This window comes from Lepisosteus oculatus, chromosome 20, assembly GCF_040954835.1.
Source record: "Lepisosteus oculatus isolate fLepOcu1 chromosome 20, fLepOcu1.hap2, whole genome shotgun sequence".
In the NCBI taxonomy this organism is placed as follows: domain Eukaryota; kingdom Metazoa; phylum Chordata; class Actinopteri; order Semionotiformes; family Lepisosteidae; genus Lepisosteus; species Lepisosteus oculatus.
In genome coordinates, this window is record NC_090715.1 from 14061443 (window position 1) to 14080433 (window position 18991).

The 18991-nt window shown below is 41.6% G+C and overlaps 1 protein-coding gene across 2 annotated transcripts in view; it reads left to right on the top strand.

Annotated features, from left to right (window-relative positions):
• The first annotated feature begins 282 nt into the window (after positions 1 to 282).
• zc3h18 (zinc finger CCCH-type containing 18) overlaps positions 283 to 18991 on the top strand; it is a 39797-nt gene continuing 21088 nt past the window's right edge. The window contains exons 1-9 of one of the 2 annotated variants that reach the window (XM_069181136.1): positions 283 to 473; positions 1832 to 2580; positions 5813 to 5897; positions 6595 to 6743; positions 9293 to 9385; positions 11463 to 11620; positions 12215 to 12244; positions 12920 to 13034; positions 14629 to 14900. In XM_069181136.1, coding sequence (XP_069037237.1) covers positions 1843 to 2580; positions 5813 to 5897; positions 6595 to 6743; positions 9293 to 9385; positions 11463 to 11620; positions 12215 to 12244; positions 12920 to 13034; positions 14629 to 14900 — 1640 coding nt within the window. In that variant the 5' untranslated portion in view covers positions 283 to 473; positions 1832 to 1842. The remainder of the gene's footprint in view (positions 474 to 1831; positions 2581 to 5812; positions 5898 to 6594; positions 6744 to 9292; positions 9386 to 11462; positions 11621 to 12214; positions 12245 to 12919; positions 13035 to 14628; positions 14901 to 18991) is intronic. The other variant, XM_069181135.1, reaches the window with a different exon arrangement.

Genomic DNA, 18991 nt, shown 5'->3' on the forward strand with positions numbered 1-18991 from the left:
TTTTCACGACACTCACGTTCTAAGCAATGTAGCTATTTTACACATTTTGTTTGAAAATTAACATCACCGACGCTTCTCCTGTTAGTTTATTATGTGAACAAGTTATTTTGATTATGATTGCTGGCTGCCCTAATTTTGGCGATAACGTTAGTTAAGAATAAAAACTAAACAAAAGCCATTGTAATACTGGCAATCATATAAAGCATATCCAGATTTGATCTTCGGCGAATAACAAAGTACCGCCTGGCACCCTTAACGTCCTAGTCCTCTGCGCCGTCTGACGCCGTCTTGCCTTGATGACGTAACGGCAATGGCCGCTCTCACTGTGTAGAGCAGGGTTTATGAATCTCTCCGATAGAAGAAAAAGCAATCCGAATATTTATTACTGTGTACAGCTTTACACTTGGACGGGGAGAGACGGGGTAGTAGTTACGATCACACTCCTGTCTCAAAAGACGTACAGGTTGGCAACGGTAACAGTCAGATATCTGCTATTTTTTTGTGATTATTTTTTTGAAGGGGGGAGGTCTGTATTGTTGATGAACAGGGAAGCATGGCTGCTTAGCAGATTAGGAAGGGGGCTAAAACCAAGAAGGTATTTTAAGGGGGGAAAGTAGTTGTTGTCCCGGAAAGGTAAGTTAAATCTGTTTTATAGGGATTTTAGGCGCTCTCATGATGCATCTGCAGAGACGGTGTTCTGCCTGGTTCACTGAAGGCAGTCGTGGGGCCTGCTGTCTTCCAAGCCGCTATATTCTTCATTGATTCACTAATTTATTTGGTGGCATAATAGCCCAGCGAGTGAAGTTGTAGGCAGGGGGGTAAATTCATAGGAGTGCGATTTGATGGTTTTAAACGAGACAATGATACCTGATCCTGCACTGTATAGAAAGACAATTTAAGGAAAACGAAACCCTTGCTATCAGGTTATAGACTAGAGTATTTATCACCTAAACCTATTTATGCAGGCCAATTTGTTTTAGTTCTTTATCGAGGTGTTTTGTTTGGATTTATGTGCAAATTCTAAATTGTACATAAAATTGTACTTTTCGTTTTAGTCCTACTCAACGGACGATCGTATTTTTTACACAGGTCACGTAGTTTTCGCTTGCTAGATTACTTGTAGATCGTGGCTAGACACTAGAATGTCTCGTTCTTGTACTAATAAAATGAGCTATTAGCATTATTCTGCAAATCTCAACAAATGGGAATGCAGTAGGGTAGCAATTTTTTAGACAACATCCTATTCTCTTTTTATATGTGCGTTTTTTTAAGTTTTTCACAGTAATCTAAATGAAAAAATAATAGATTAACAATTTAGAAACTAAACAGCTATTCTCTATTGGTCATATATATATATAATAATTTACTTTTAAGCTTTGTTGTTAAGCTCACTTTCCTCAATGGGCAGGGCTACAGAGGAAGACATAATGTGATAAATAATAAGAAAAGTTGACACCTTCCTGAAAGTGTTTTTGAATCCCAAGTAAAGACTATTAAAAGAGCAAATAAATTCACTTCATTCTTTAAAAGAAATTAACCAACTCCCACCTCTTACCAGGCTCTATACTACTTGAGTCTGATCCTGGAGTAGTAAAATTAGATGCTGCATTAAATAGTATACTAGTGACAAATGTCAAAAATTTGGTAACCGGATTTAATTTTCTGATATATCTGACAGGGGGCTAGAAAGTATATCTGATCTGTGGAGAACTAATCCTCAGTCAAAGGCTAGGCTTTAAAATCAGTGTTCAAATTAATTTGCTTTCCTTCTGATCTGTGTGTTTACAGTGTGACTTATAGGGTCTTTATTCTGCTCGTGTCTTCTCTGTAGAGCAGCCTCCAATGGATGCAACTGAAAGCCCCAGTCATGACAGACAGTCCCTGGAAGAGAAAGAGACCTCGGACAGCGAGATGCTGAAAGAGGACAGTCAGGAGGGTGGGGCGGAGTCGGACCTGGAGGATCTAGAGGACGAGGGTGGGGAGAGAGTGTCGGACCAGGAGGAGGAGGAGGAGGATGGGTATGGAGGGGAGCTGTGCCACGAGGTCCCGTCAGGTGCAGCATTGACGAGGGGGCGAGGGGTGAATTGCTCGGACGATGAAGAGGAGGAGGATCGAGTCAGCCAAGAGGCGAAGTCCCCCGACTCGGAGCCTGATCTGGGCCGGGAGAAGCTTTTGTCTTCCCCGCTAGCGGAGGAGGAAGAGGAGGAGGACGACGAGGGGGTGAAGGCAGCAGCTGCGGACAGCCGGGTAAGCGACCTCAAGGACGAGTCCTCGTCAGTGACGCGGGAGCTGGACGAGCACGAGCTGGACTACGACGAGGAAGTGCCCGACGAGCCGAGCGGCGCCGCCCCCGAGGATGAGGACGGGGACAGGGTGCCTGGGGAAGAAGGAGAGGAGGAAGAGGCAGACCCTGAGGATGAGGAAAAGAAGGAAAAGAGGAAGGACTCCCAGCAGCCAGAAAAGGTCACTGAGCCCAAAAGGGCAGAGGAGCCCAAGGCTCCTGAGAGGGGTCGGAGAGATTCCTTACGAGATAAAAAGAAAGATGACGACGATGGAGAGATCGATGAGGGAGAAATAGATGTAAGTGGAGAATCTCTTTTGTTTTAAGATCATCTTTTGTTCTGAACGTTGACAGCTCAGTGTTCTAAAGAGCAGGTGTTCATTTTATTTCCTAAATGCATTATTTTTCACCAAGTTTTGCTTTAAACGTGAACCTTCGGAGCAGATGAAGCTTCTGTACCCAAACTACTCTTTACCATGCTCAAGTAAAGAGCTTGTTTTCACACTGCAGATCTGGAGCAGCAACATGTCAGCCAGACTGCACTCTCCGGTCATTTTTATCCCTCGGCGTTTCTGTGTGGTGTTCCAGGGACCCCCAGATGATGTTCCCCAAAGCGAACTGGAGTCTTCCAGTGTTCTCCTTCATTGAATCAGTTCACTTAGAATGAAATTAAAATTTATATTTCCTGTAGAACAGGGGTTGACAAGGAGTGTTTTAATGCAGTTATTTTTAAGGGTCACCCTAAATCACCTGTTATTTCAAGATTAGGCACAATTAAGCAATTGGTCAATGAAGCAAGTCATCGATGAATTCAACAGTGGTAGATGAGGGCAGGTGGATATTCTTTTCCAAATGATCTCTAAATTGCTTAATTGAGTACACCACCTATTTAAAATAATTAAGATGTTCCTGCCCTTCAGAAATGTATGGTTAAAGTCTGTTGGACTGTTGATTACCCCTGGTACAGAGTGATAACGTTTGCATTTATTTCCCATTTTCTTAATATGGTATTGAAGTGTTGGGTTGTTTCTTAGGTCTCAACCCCAGTTTTGTATAAGGATCCCTTTGTGTCTAAGGGTAGAATGCCCTAGACAGTGTGTATTTTATACGAACTCTTAACCCCTTGGAACCAGATTCTGTGTAGCATGGGAATATTTCATCTCAAGCCAGTGACACTCACAGTTTTTGGCAGCTCCAGTTGATTTGCACAGTGATGATTAGAACCTGTGATCTCCAGGCAGTTGAGTTTATATTCTGCTCATTAGGTATGTGAGTATGAGCAGCACTTGAGCTACTCTGTCTCAGCTGTTTCTTTCTACCTCATTTCATCTCCTGACACTGTATCCTAACTGTGCTTAAATTCACATGTGGATATATAGGTAGTGCTCGATTTACACACTCTTTATGTTTTTGATTTGAAGTGCCTCATGAAGATATCACTTCTTTAAGTAGTTTACTCTAACACTCTCTGGGGGCTACAGGCAAATTGATGGAGGGTTCCAGATAATATACACTGTTCCTATCCAGCCTGTAGTGGCGCAGTGTGGAGGTCAGTAGTTTAGTATATAGCTACATTGAAACCAGCACATTTTCCAACGTGATGGGATTTGAAGATTTTCCTTCGAGGGAAAGAAATGAGGGCGGCACAGTGACGCAGTGCTGGGCTCCTGAGTTCATTTTTTGCTATCCGTGTGGGGTTTCTATGTTTTTCCTGTGTGCGCATGGGTTTCCTCCAGGCGCTCGGGTTCCCTGCCACAGTCCAAAGGCAGAGAAACCAGGAGGTTGATTGGCTTCTGAGAAAACTAGCCCCGGTGTGCGCGTGTCTGTGTCTGCCCTGTGACGCACTGGTGTCCCCTTCGGGGTGTACTCCACCTTGCACCTGTCACCTGTGGGTTAGGCTCCAGCATCCCTGCGACCCTGAATAGAGTAGAGAAGAAGTTAGAAAATGGATGGGTGGAAAGAAATGGAAATATTAATTATTAACACAACTGCTTTATTACTGTGTGCCACAAACATTCATGTTTGCAATTGCTAAATAACTAAGAACCTATTAATCTCAGGGTTTACAGATCTGATACAGAGGCTAATTGAGATGTTTTATGGGGTTTTCTATGTTATTTTAATTAATACATGTGTTATTAATCAACAGTTTGTAAATAGTGACTTTAATTTGTATTTAATGAAATAATCTTTAAAATCCAACCCTGTTTTACGGTCTCGGTCACCAAAATGTTCACCCTGTATGTTCACATGTATGCTGCCTGTTCTCAGGTTTTCTGCTTTTTAATAAGTGATTGCTTAAATGCATTAATCAAAAAAGAGTTTAAGTAATCAGCACTCTAACAAGCTAATGATATTGTTGATTTTCTGTGATGAGCTTGGCTGAAATGTTTCACTTATTAAAGCACTAGCTAAGCTAAGCTAAATGTAGCATTTGTTTAAACATACTTTACATAACCCAGGAGCTGATGAGACGTATACAGCTGCACACCTGACTGTTTACAAGGCACTTGAGTTATTGACAGCTCAAAAAAGCTTCACACTTGAAACCTTTTTTTTAAAGCTTTTTTTAAAAGCTGGTTTCCTAGGAGCTCATACACTGACGCACCTGCACACTCATGTCTTTTCTGACTGTGACTAACGTGATGTTTAGTTGAGGATCTAAATTGGAATTGCTGTGATGGCATTATTGTGGCTGTTGAAATGGTGAAAGTAGTGAAGAAAGTTTTTTTTTTGTTGAAACTCTTCTCTGGATCCATCAAACAGTTCAGATGGCTGGTTTCATTCACAATGGAAAGGTTTGGGTTAGTTTTACAAACTCCGGCCGAGTTGTTTAATTTGAACTACTCATTCTCCCAGTACAAGAGAGAAGCACATCATTTCATTTCGGTCGGTTTTGCCAAACCTATGCCAGAATAAATGTCCATGCCATTGTTTTATGAATGCAACTTTCTTATTGAGGCTTTGTCTGCTTCACATTAATATAAAATCTAATGTCAATTTGACAGATCAAGTAATTTCAATGGGAATCATTGGAATTATGGCACGCTCTTAGTATCCTTTTAGAACTGCCTTCCATTCTGGGACTCAGCTTGGCTTGTTGTAGTTGGAACAGATCTGGGGAGTTTGCTTATTTCAATATGCAAAGATAAGATGAGATCACTTTATTGACCATATACAAATTCTTGCATTAGGAATTTGTCTTTTCACAGACCCCAGCTTGCTCCCCTTGAGACACACAGGAGAGAAGCTTGGGGTCAGAGCGCAGGGTCAGCCATTTATATGGCGCCCCTGGAGCAGTTGGGGTTAAGGGCCTTGCTCAGGGGCCCAATGGAGTAGGATTCCTCTGCCGGCTGCGGGATACGAACTGGCAACCTTCCAGCCACAGGCGCAGATCCTTAGCCACAGTGCCACCACACTGCCCAAGGCAGGGACAGTTTAACTGTTCCTTTCTGACAGTCTGGTACAGTTGAGCGTTTTCTGAAGAGCTGTCAAGTGTGGGAGACTGACAGTATTCCCCGTTCTTCCCAGGATGATGACTTGGAAGAAGGCGAGGTGAAGGACCCCATGGATCGGAAGATAAGGCCCCGTCCCATCTGCAGGTTTTTCATGAAAGGTATCTTGTTCCTCTGCATTTCTTAGGTCAGTGTCTTTCCAAGGGCACTGGATGGATGGATGTTTGTTATCTCGCAGTTACAACCCTTACGCCAGTGTTGTACATGCCTGAAGGCTTGCCAAGCCATGTATCCTCAGAAGAGTTCAGTCTTATCTTTCTTGCACACAAAGTCACAGCACAGGCGGCAAAGTGAGGTTTTCACTAATTCAGTAGCACTGCAGAATCTTGGGCACCTGGCTGACCACGAGGGTTGGTGATGTCCAGCAAGCTGGGTAAATCCTGGTCAATTTCAAACCCCAGTAGCCCCTCAGATAAGCGTATACTGGCGCATAGGAAATCTTGCTCAAAAGGGGCACTAGTGGTATAGCTTGGATTCAAACAAGCACTCTTTGGAAACAGAAAGGCCCAAGCTGTGCACTGAAGAAGACTTTTTGCAGGTACCCTCAAGCTTTGGTTAGATGTGCTCCACGACAGGATTGTCAATTTAGCCCTTTTCATACGTGTCAGGTCCATCATTTCCTTGATTATCATACGTGGAATACAAGCAGGGAAAGTTGAGATACTGTTTTATAAAATCACCCTTTTGTTTGGGATGTGCTTAGGACTAACTTTGGATTTTGTTTGTCCTCTAGGAGTTAATAAGGCAATTTCTTATATCCATCTCCAGAGTGATTGATTACGTTTTAACCCTTTCCAGGTAACTGCACATGGGGAATGAATTGCAGATTTATCCATCCGGGGGTGAACGACAAAGGAAATTATTCTCTCATAGTCAAGCCCGACCCCTTCTCACCCAACGGAGGGCCCCCAGTTGGACCTCATCCTCTCATGCCTTCAAATCCATGGGTATGCCTTGTTTCTACCTTCACAGCAATAACCGCTTCCATTGCAAAAAGTGCTGAATCTTTTCAACCGGCTAATGTAACCTAGATGAGTCTCTCAGTTGCCAGTCTGTAAAACCCTAATGAATGTAAACTGAGCAGAATTTCACAAAATCCCACTGATCATGCATAGTACACTTACTCTCTGGTCTGTTGGCACTGGAAAGTACATGTGAATTCAGAAATCCTCCTCTTTCTCTGTCAGACTGCAGACACAAAATGACCATGTTGTATTGTGTTAGTTTCATTTTTAACCTGTCAGATCTGAACTGGTCGCGCTGCAGATTCCCACATTTTGAGTTTTGGCGCTTGCATGCAACGACCTGTAAAGCGAGTCAATACACTGGCTACTTCTATTTGTCTTCCATATGTCAGTCAATTCTTGATAGTCTCTCAGGAATTGATAGCTCTGCCAGTAGAAAAAGTAGGCAAATAAACTCAGGCCATGAAGGGTTAAGGCAAAGTTAAAGATTGGTTAAAACTAGGATATTTCTTCACGGTCAGTTGTTTGCTTGGTAGTTTATGCTTAAACATTATCGCAGAATGGAATATACTGATTGCCTTCAGGATTTTATAATAATAATATAATATCACTTTATTAACCCTTTACAGTTTCTTGCATTAGGAATTATCTTTTCGCATACCCCAGCTTGTTCTCCATGAGAGACACAGATAGGGAGAGAGTCTGGGGTCAGAGCGCAGGGTCTGCCATTGTGTATCTGTAAAAGATTGGTTAAAATTGTGATATCGCTAGACTTATTTTATCTTGTGTGTTGATAGGAATGCTGTAATACTTAGATATTACTGTAAACTATACTACATGTTTACTACATACTACACAGTAAATCGGAGAAATAAGGGCTTTAAATGTCAGTATAAAAAGTGCAAAAGAAAACATCTTCCCTCGAATCAGGCTACCACTAGGTGGCAGCAGTGGAATTCAAGACCTTTTCATTTTACTGAGGTTCGATGTTAAAGCACCTGGTGGTGGCCTTTTAAGGTGACTTAACTGGAATTAAGTTCAAAAAGCAACATCAAGCATAAACAAGCTGATGATAGCTTACTGGTTTTGAAATGTTCCAGTGAAGGCACTGTCAGAAGTGGGAAAATACGTATGCACAGTAAAACAGAATTTCATTTCACTTTAAGATGCTTTTTTAATCCTCAGGGGGCAATTTAAACAGCAGTCGGTTTTCTGTCATAGAGCACTTTATGTACAGTTCTCCTGTACATAAATAAATAATTGTAGCATAAAAACAGACAACAAATAAAATTACATTACTAAGAAACATAATATATTTAAGTAAAAACAGCAAATGGACCATAGAAACGCTTGAAAGTAACTGTGTAATATTGAAGGAGGTACTAAAGTACATGCATATTTGTAGAGGGGGGGATTTACCATAGCAGCTTCTAGGAATTACAATATTGTGGGGCAGACTGTGCTCTATAATGGCAGTGTTCTAGGAAGAACACTAAAGGCATTGAAAATATGTTTAGCATTAGTAAGATTGCATCGTGCATTAACAATGTCACATTAGTTCCTTTGAATTTCTTAATAGGTTTGATTAGAAATCTGCGTCAGCGTCTGAAGACAGCTGAAACTGTTCTCCCTGCTATCTTCTTTTCAGCGTGATCTCGGCCTCCGTAATGCTAATTTTTTGGATGTACTTAATGTTCTTAATTACTTAAGTTATAAGTTCTTTTAGATAATACAGTTAATCCCAACCAAAATGTTTTCATATGAAAGATGAGGTTATTTGTGAAAGTGTTTTTTTTTCCAACTGAAAGCAGGCTATGTAAAATTCACAGGTACTGCAATATGTGAGAAGTAGTTGGACAGAGAATAGACAAGAATGTGCTATATGTAGTTAGCTACTGGTAAAAAAAATTATAAATGTGTTGTTTTTACATGTTTGCTGGCTCTTAATAATGGAGATTGTTTAATGTAAATCTTTTTTAGATGGTTGATTTTATATGGCTCTTCTAATTAATTTGAAAATCCTAGAAAGCATTTTGCCATTTTGTTGGAATTCTATCAATGTGGGAAAAAAAAATCTCTGCAACGATTCGAATGATTTTGAAAATGAAAGTCACTTGATCATTTGTCAACAAAAGTTTTTTTTTTTGCCAAAGCATTCTGGTCGAACCAAAGCCCTTTCCTCGTCAGGACACAGGGTGTGTGTGCACCCATGTTTTTATTTTATTTTTCCGCATGCCATGGCCACATTAACATCCCTGAATAGCATTTTTTATGCCAGAATTCATAAAAAAGGGAGCAGGGGCATACCTTCATCCCACAAACAAAGGCTGTAACTTCGGTGATAACTAGTTAAATCGCACACTCCCTGTTCTCCGCGTCGGGCTGGTTCAAAGACGTGCCTGCCGCCCATTGTGCTGGGCAGGATTCCCCCTACTGTGGTCCGTGACGTAGAAGGTACATGAGATGTTGGGGTGCTCTTGGCCCCCATGCCTTGTGTGCAGGAGCTGAAGCTGGTCTTTTCTGTCTTTCAGGGAGGGCCAGCAGTGGAAGAACTGCCACCTCCCCCGCCTGTGGAGCCCCCGGTGGAGAGCGCCTGGGAGAGAGGGCTCCGGCACGCCAAAGAGGTACTCTCGCCGTGCCCGCTAGTAATCCGCTCTGCGCGCGGGTGTGTGTGCGCACTAACTCACTGGCTCCTCATGCGCCGGTTTGTGTAGTGTTGAGTGAAACAAGAGGCCCCAGATAACATGCTGGTTCATTACAATGAAGCTTCCCATTTATACTGCTAGGCAGACTGGAGCACTGGTGATATAGCATCTTTCTTAACAGTACAGGAACAGAGACTGTACTGGGGGTTTGGAGCACATGACCATCACTCGGCCCTTCCCACTAACTCTTCCTTCCCTATTTCAGGTTGTCGCCTCCCACTAGCAGAGTTCCTTAATTAAAGGGTTCCGGTCAAGAGCTTTATTGGAAATGTCATGAGTTAGTGAGTTATACTCACCCCAAACACCAATAAAACAACACACAATTTGATAGAACAGAGCTCGAGTTTTCTGTCATAGAGCACTTCATGTACTGTTCCCCTGTACATCAATAACTATATAATCATAAATGAATCTCTCTTGCCAAGCCCCGCTTTACATTTCTTTCCACACGCCTCCCTCCACCTTCATCTTCAATCTTTCAGCAGCTCCCTGGCTCATTCCTTGCCATTCCCTCAGCCAGGCGAGTCATGCTAAATACACTTGAATACGTTTCAAACAGTCAGTACATTTCATTTCTCAAGTAGGAATTAACTACTGATGTTTGTGCAGAAACGTGAGTTTGCCATTTTATCCTGTTACCTTTTGGTAGTTTGCCGTGTGCCTACTAAGCACTTAGTCAGGAAGCATCACTCTAGCTGCAGTGTTGTGAAGAGATCTGGTGGCAATGGGTGATTGTAAATGTATTTGTTTAGGGTATGTACAAGGGAGAACTGCTTAGCTCACGTAAGAAAAAGTGGGAAGACAAGCTATCCTCATGCTGGGTTTCTTCCTTACGTTAAATTCATTGTCAACAGCGGGAAGTTCTCCGTGTCACTGCTTGTCTGTTAGTTTAAGTATACTTTTCTAGAGCCGGAAACTAAAATCTGCTGCTGGAATCTTGACCACTTGTGTGATCAGGTGCCAATATCTGCTTCTTTTCATGCATTGTGAGTAAAGGTCAAATTTAGTGCTTGTACAAGTTTATTTTTTTTGTTTGTAAATCCAGCAGATAAAATAGATTGGTTCCTGATAAGTTTTTTTTTTTTTGTAGGTAGTACATTTAGATAACATTCATTTGTGCTGAAAGCAAAGGTTTCAAAATTGTGTAGGATAAAATCCTTAATTTTTTAATGTTTTTTTCACCATTTGTGTAATCTGTAAAGAGACCAACAAATAAAGATTTATCTCATCTTGTTCCTTGTTTGTTCCACTTCCTCAATGGTCCTTCACATATGTAATCAGTTTTGCGCACCAGGTATTGCCCTCTCTGGCCACCTTATTTATTGACCTTTCTTAATCTGGAAAATCCCACAAAACTCCTATTCCAGTGCCTCCTGATGTGTCCTCAAGCCCTTTACGTACATGCTCTAGATGGTGATTTGACCTTGCAGTTTATGCCAGTGAAACCCTTTCACTTACCGCTTGCTGTGAGGGATTATTGTAAAAAGTCAGCTGGACATCTTTAGTTTACACATTCAGTATTTCTACAGCAGAAGAAAATACAGATGCCTTGCATGAAATTGTTCATTCATCTTCTAGACTTAGAAGCTTATATTCATTTTCATTTGATGATCCCTAGGTTCCGTCTGCCCTAATACAGAAATAGCACTTGAATTAAAAAGGTAGAAAATCGCGGTGGATCATACATATCTGAATAATTACTCTGTTTCACAGTGTAGTTTTAACTAGGGGGGATGTCTGACAGGTGGAGTCCCAGAGGTGCTGTTATTTATCTGAAATAAAAAGACTGAAGCCCCGATAAAGAAATTTTGGCAGGAATCTTTAGGCAAGGATGGGAAGGACAGTGCAATCTGGTAATAAGTTTTTAAAATGCTGGATTTGCATGTGCTGATTTGTCAAGGGAAATATCTCAAGTAGTGGCTGTTATGACATGCTGCCCTGAACAGGTTAAGAAGTGTGCATTAACTTCTCTGCATGTTGAATCTGGGCTCTGTAGGTCTTAAAGAAAGCTACAATACGGAAGGAGCAAGAGCCCGACTTCGAGGAGAAGAGATTCAATGTGACGATTGGAGAGGACGAGCGGGATTTCGATAAAGAGAATGACTTCTTCAGGGAGAGGACGTACCGTATCACGAGAGAGATCCGAGACCCTGGGTTAGTACAGACTGCTAGCAGAGAAATGCTGACCAGATCAAAAGTATTTCATTAAGTCATAGCTGGGCTAATGTTTTATAGGGAAAAAAACTAAAATGGCCCCCTAAAAGGTACATTTTTATCGCTTGGGTAATGACCATGTTAATATGATTATAACCATTTAACCCTTGTTATTGTGTATATAAACAGGCATTTTTTAGTTTTTTATTCATTATGTGCCATACACATGCCTGTGCAGACACATTTAAAGAGAAGGGTTTAGACACGCATATTCGAAATTTAAGAAGTAAATCTAAGGGATTTGAATAAACTTTGTGTGCAAGAGTAACTATTTGAATAGAACATGATTTACAGTATATGAATATGGTTCTGGACAAAAGAAAAGATCAAGCATGTGGTTCATGTGGGTCAGTAAAATTGAAGAAGCTAAATTTAATTTACACATTTTTAAAATGTGTAATACCACATTTTTTGGATGTATGCATTTTTTATCATTCTTGCTGAACACATTTGTAGTTACATTTGTTTTAATTCATGTTGCAGTCTTCTGCCTCTAGTCTTAATGGTCTGTCTGTTTCCTTTTCAATGCATCAGAGATATGGAGTACAGGGATACAAGCTATGGGTAAGAATGGCTGAGTCCTGCTCTTAAAATCAGTGGAGTAGAAGCCTGTGCTTTACTTAAAAGCACTTTTCTGTCTTGAACATTTTAACCCTTCATTTCTACTGTGTGCATGTTTTTTTTCTCAAGGTTTCAGGCTTATTATTGTACTCTGCCATAGAAGGTCAATCCAAAACTTTAAAAGTGTTGCATCCATATAAGAACTTTTGTTATAAAGAAAATTAAACACAAAAAGAAGACTTTTGTCTCAAGTTTGACATTTTGAGATTAAAAATGTGCTGTTCAGCGTATTCTCTTTATATTGCAAATTACACATTTGCTATTGGTGATTATAAAGCAGTACCTGAACATTACATACAGACAGAAACCTAAACTTCTAAGATTTTAGATGTTTCCCTAATGTTGGCCTTATGCTCTGTCTTATGGTCTGGTCTGGCATACAGATGCAGTAATCTAGCCTTAATTCCTTAATTTATTAATGTTTTCCTTTTCCTGTTAGGTTGTAGATTATTGATTTCACCACCAAGATCCGTGTTTTATGCCCACTTTAAATCCTGGCTTGATTGTCTGCTCTGTAGAACTATAGTTGCCTTATACGTTGGAGTCGCCTGCATGTTCTTGATTGATCATCTCTTAAGGTGGAGATCACCACCAGATGTGTTTTTGATCTTCTTGCAGGAATGACCCCTATGCAGACTCCTACTACGATTACGAAATGGAGTGCCTCTGGCGAGGGGGGCAGTACGAGAATTTCAGGGTTCAGTACACGGAAGCAGTGCCGTACCATTACAACGTAAGCTGTGCTGATGTCCGAAAGGTGGCAAGAGCTTGTGTCCTGCAGGATTCGGTTTAGCAGATGTTTGTTCTTTAAAGCCAAGAGTAATGTTTAATGTCACTACGGCAATTATTTGTATTATTATATAGCTGTTTCAAAGTGCTGGGAGGCACTGTGGCACAGTGGTTAGCATTGCTGCCTGGCAACACTGGGGTGTTGGGTTAATTTCGGGGTTACTAACTATGTGTAGTTTGTACATTCTTCTTGTGTGGATTTCCTCCCACAAAACCAACTAGTAGGTTAATTGGCTTCTGGAAAATTAGCCCTGTGTAAGCGTGTGCATGTTAGTTCTTTGTGTGCATGCGTCCTATCCAGAGCATTGTGCCCATTGCTTGCCGGGATAGGCTCTGGCTAAAAAATTATGGGTTATCAAGTCACAATTCAAATGAAAATATCTAGAATATACCCATGCCAATTTCTAGTTTTTACATGCGCTTTTTGTTTGCATTTTATGTATCCGGAATGCCTTGACCTTGTTTGTTGTTTGCTGTTCTATTCCTCCCGTACAGTAAAACAGAGTGGTGTTGTGCCAATATTCTGCTTTCTATCTTAAAAAAACACAAGAATGGTTGCAGACTAGGGAAGGAATTAGGCCCTATTTAACCAGTTTGGCTGCTAAAATAATTCCTTACTTTTACATAACACTTTCCATTCAAAATGCTTCTTCCACCACTGAAGTACAGAGCCCACCTGTGTAACAGGCACCCTCACTGCACAGGAGATAAGGTGCAGAACTGAGAAAATGATTAACCAAGTCGAATAAAGGGAGAACTTTAGACTTAGGCCTTCCTAGAGACCAATTCTAACTTGGTCTGTAACCTGCCGGCCTTTTTGTTTTCCCTGACTTCTGAAACCTAGTCTTACTGGCTGGTTCTGTGTGTCCAAAAATGTGTCTCAAATCAGCAATACTAGTGCCCCTGACACAGCACAAGTCCATTAATTTTAGATCCTTAACCTCGTTGCGTGTCTTCTTGCCAGGGGCCTGCGCTGGGCTAATCTGATACCAGAGCGGCCAGTGCTTGTCGAGTGTTAAAACGTTTTATAAAGGAGCCAAATTGCAGACAGCTGGAGTCGATTCCTTTAATAATCTTGCGCAAATGTGGAAACCCGCTCAGCCCTTTCTAAGTCGTGGGGGTTAGTGGCCAAGCCCAGCGTCGGCGCACCAGATCCCGCTGCTCCAGTACACCCCCAGCTCTTCAGAACAGCAGTGGGATCTTTAATGACCAAGTAGCGAGGACGTGAGTTTCATTTCTCTTGTGAGGGGGCAGCACCTTCCACGGCACCAAGTCCTTGGTCGCCACGCTGCTGCTGCATTCGTTGTTGGAAACTCTTCTCCAGGGGGAAGAGTGCCGCCTAATTACTCGCAAGTTTTTTGGAACGATCCGTTTCCTTAAGGGAGCGAGGCGCTGGCTTCAGCCGCAGGGCGTTCCCGTAGGACCCAGGTCCTTTCTGGATGAACGCGCAGCCAGGCGAAGCAGGCGGGGCCTGGCTCCCGCCGTGTCGCGCCCCGCCCCCCCCACGAACGAGCGTTTCGCCGCTGCGGTTTCCCCAGGAGCGGGAGCGCGACACCAGGGACCGCCAGCGGGACCGGGAGCGGGAGCGGGAGCGCGAGCGCGAGCGGGAGCGGGAGCGCCGGCAGCGGGAGAGGGAGCGGGAGCGCGAGCGGGAGCGGGAGAAGGAGAGGCAGCGCAGGAAGGAGGAGTGGGAGAGGGACCGGCTGAAGCGGGATGAGAAGGAGCGGCCCAGGGAGCGCACGCGGGAGCGCGAGAAGGAGAAGGAGAAGGAGAAGGAGAAGCCCAAGCCGAGGACGCCACCTCCGCCCCGGTGAGTGCTGCATGCTGGGATTGAGCCGGTGTTGGCGTGACTGTGCGTACGTCGTGATCGCGCCCTTATCTGGAGCTTATCGGGACAAGTATCAGGAGGCAGCGGCAGGCTCAGGCGCCGCGAAGGAGCTCGTTTAAATGTAAGGGCCTTCGGCATAAAGCAAAGGCTTCTGGATTTGAAGTGACATTGGCGGTTGGTGTCTCTGTGACGTCAGGTTAGGTCAAGCGTGCAGCTGAGGGTCCTGTTTCCCCTTGGCCTTGTGTAGCTCCCTCATTTGGCGCGCTTGTCACTGTGGCCAATTTATACTTTATCCCTTGTGTACTAGCCAGGGTGTACAGTTAAGTTTATATTCCTGACAGTCTGACAGATCGAGGTATTTTCAGTTCTCTTGCACTGCACAAAAGTGGGGACTGGTTTCGCTTATAGGCTTGTTTAAAAACCTGGATTCAAGACATTTCTCCTGGCCCACGACGACGTTAGAATCCCACCCATGTCTCTTCCGTGCTGATGTCAGTTTCACACTTACTCTTCACTTTCTGTTCATTTTTGCTGTGGTTATTAAGGCATTTTATTGACCATTCCTGAAAAGCGACCCTGTTTTTATTCTGCTTGTTCCTTGTCTTTACTGGTTTGTAATGTACTGTCTACATTGTGAGGTTTTATCTGTTGTACTGTGCATGTCCTGAGAGAACAGCGCAATTAGAACCCCATTGTACATATGACAAATCAACTCCTCTGTCACTATTTGCTTATATAAAACCTCAGATATTATGTCTTAAAGCATACATCAAGCATTCTTTGCGTTGAATATATTCATTAGTATAGATAAGAATTAAGAACAAAATATTGTTTTTTTGTGTGTGGTAGTACGTTTTAAGGGATTCTCTGATTACTTTTGCATTATGGGAGTAATAAAGGAAGCTTTTTTACACCTACAGGTTTAAAATCAAAGGCTGGTATTGTATGTAAGAATTACGTAACAAGAGACATACAAAATTCAGTCTACCAGACTTGACTACAATGCATTTTCGAAGTATCTGAGTAAAAATGGGACTGGCTGAATGACCCATGTTTTTTTGTATATATCATCTAAGCCATTTCTACTTGCATTACAGCTGTAATGTGAATTAAATGCCCTGCCTTGCCTTTAGGACATCGGAACACAAGGGAGAGTTCTTTTTGTGCTTATGACCTAGAAACCTAACAAAACCCAAAACCCTTCCTTACAGAAACCAGACAATGAATCCTTAATATTCCCCCCTTCATTTCATTCGCTGGAGACTTGTTTTGTGTTCTTTGCAGTAAAAGAGTAATATGGGTCATTGACAGAACTGGAAAGTCTTTTCTTGTGTAACATTGCTGTTTACTGAGATCTGAGGTTCAGGTGTGGCAGCACGAATAAAAGCCTCTGATTTAAATTGAATCAAAATAGAATACCAGTCCTGAGACATTTTGTGCGTTTCTGTCCGCTAGGATTTGGCAATTTATTTGGCAGAAACTCCAGTATTGTTTATATGTATAAAAGTAGTTCAGGTGGGTAGCTGCGTCAGCATGCGTAGGCTGCAAAGAGTAAAACTATTAATGTTCCCATGTATTAAAGTATACAAAATAGGATGCTTGTTTCCCATCTTTTTAATTAATACATGTTAAAGTGTGGTTTAGAATTGCATTGATTGATGGTGAAAGTTTAATAATCAGTGTTGTTTTACCTTTCCTCTTGTAAATGAGGTGGATATAGTCTTGTTTTACTTAATCTGTTTAAATTTGGCTTCATATTATTCATTATAAAAGTTTTGTTTGATTTTTAAAATTTGAATGTGAGTGTCCTTCGCATCAAGCTGTCTGTAGGTTAGGTTTGCACTTAAGCACATGTAAGCTTTTGATGTCCAAGGTTCATTGACTCTAAATATATGTTGCATCATCTTGCATAAGCAAACAAAATGAGCTTATGACGTAGAGAGGAAACTGTGCAAGAATGAAGAATAGCTTTGAAGAATGAGTTGGCTGATTTGGTCATTGCTGTGTGTTTTCCACCTTGAATGTCAATATGTTGTTGCTTGTCTAGTGTCACACATTTGTGAATCAGCAGGAAGAGTGCACTTTCTTTTGTTACTGGTGCTGACACAATTTATTTTCTTGATTATCCAGTTCACATGCTTTCTGTGTGCTGTCAAACTTTCCTTTGGCAACCTGAGGTCTTCTGTGCCGAGACATTTATTGTTGCGGTTGATTTTATTTTGAGCCTGAAAGTTATTTTGATATTTCAAAAGGAAAAAGAGCTGATCTAAGGCTCCAGCCCAACTTCAAGCACTTTAACACATATACCAATACCTGAAACATGACATGAAACATTCTTACTCGATTTACCCGAAGCAGTCATTTTTATCTGCATTACTAAGGCATGCTTTGAGACATAATATAGTGATACATCCCTCCTTCATTTGTACCATAAATACCAGACTAGCAGATTAAGTTCACAAACATTCGCAGAAGTGATATAATAATGAGCATCTATCTATACAGACACCTGAATCTTAAAGCTGCTTATGCTTCTTGCCATAGGAGAATCCTCACTACACATTGCCGACATAAAATGCTGTATAAAATTTCTGTTTGTGTGTGACCAGGACCAATAAATATAACTGGCAAAGGTATCTATGTGAAAAACTCTTCCGGTCATGTATCTGAATTATGTCATGTATTTTGGTAATTGACAATAATATATATATGTCGACATTGTGCTGTCGACAGATTGAACTGCCTTGTTTTTTTATTATTCATTAAAAAAGTTCTAAAGTGTAATACAGAAAGAAATGACCTCTGCATGTGAGGTGGATCCATGCTTTTTGGTTCCTCATCTAAATTCCAGGTCTGTTCTGGGGCACAGTCAGTTTTTAAGAGCCAGACAAGTCTTCCAGAGCATTGAAAAAACACTGAAAGGGTGGCCTTTCCTACTTCTGTGTTTGAAGGGGAACTGACAAACAAAAAACTCATACAGCTGGGCAATCTTCAGCCTTTGTTTGCATTTGCTCTGGAGGAGGGTTTATGATGCAGGAGAGGAGGATGGACTGGAATATCCTCAGGTCATCTGGGCCCTGGGAAGATTTCTAGTGGATATTCCTATGATGCTGTCCTGCCCCACGCTCTCCTTGTATACAAACATGGCTGACAGCTCTGGACATTAAAACAGTGGCCTCTTTTTTACAGATTTTGCAACAGCCAAATATCCAAGCTGACAGATTTTTGTGAGCAAACAGAACATCAAAGGTAGCTTGTAGCAGAACAAATTTGATTGCTGTCTTGTGCTAATTAATCAACAGTGTCTGTTTATCAAATTATTAATGCTTAACTTGCCTGTTATTGTGTTTCAGTTGAGTGACTGAAAGTGTCCACTTGATATTTGCCCCCTTGATTTTTCTGATTAGTTAACTTAGAGGATCTGATCTTTGAAACACATTTTTCAAACATGCTTTTTCTATAAAATGGTAAAACAAAACAAGTAAGAGGAACACAAATACTTGGAACTCAAAGAATACTTCTCTTGATTCTCCTTTGGCTTGTCCCCATCTTTCTTTATGTTACATATGCTTCTTCATTTAGGGTCAGGCTTGACCTTACCCTCATGAAGAGTGCACTGTGTCAGGTCTCAACTACGCACAATCAGGTCGTGTGCACCTCTGTCACAGTTTCCATCAAGTCAACTGCTTCTATAATGCTGTGAAAGACGAGAACTGATAAAATACCTTTCATTAACACATTTTAAGAAAACAATGTGGAGAGAGCACAGATGCAGCAGTATATGATCCCATTTTTTTTTTTGATTGTAATACATAGAGCGCATTATGACTTGAAATTCCAGAACCTATCCAGGGTGATTTTCAGTTTCAGTGTGTAAGTGTGCCTTACAGAATGGTTTTCTAACTCATTTCTTGGAGAAATTGGAAAATACAGCGCATTGTGATGTACTTCTCTTATATGTAGTACTTCCTGCGTTAATTTACTCTCACGTCAGATTTTTTTTTATCAGGTTCGTTGTTCTTGGTGGATTTCCATTTTTTCCTGCATTAAATAATTAGACTGGATTAAGTAGA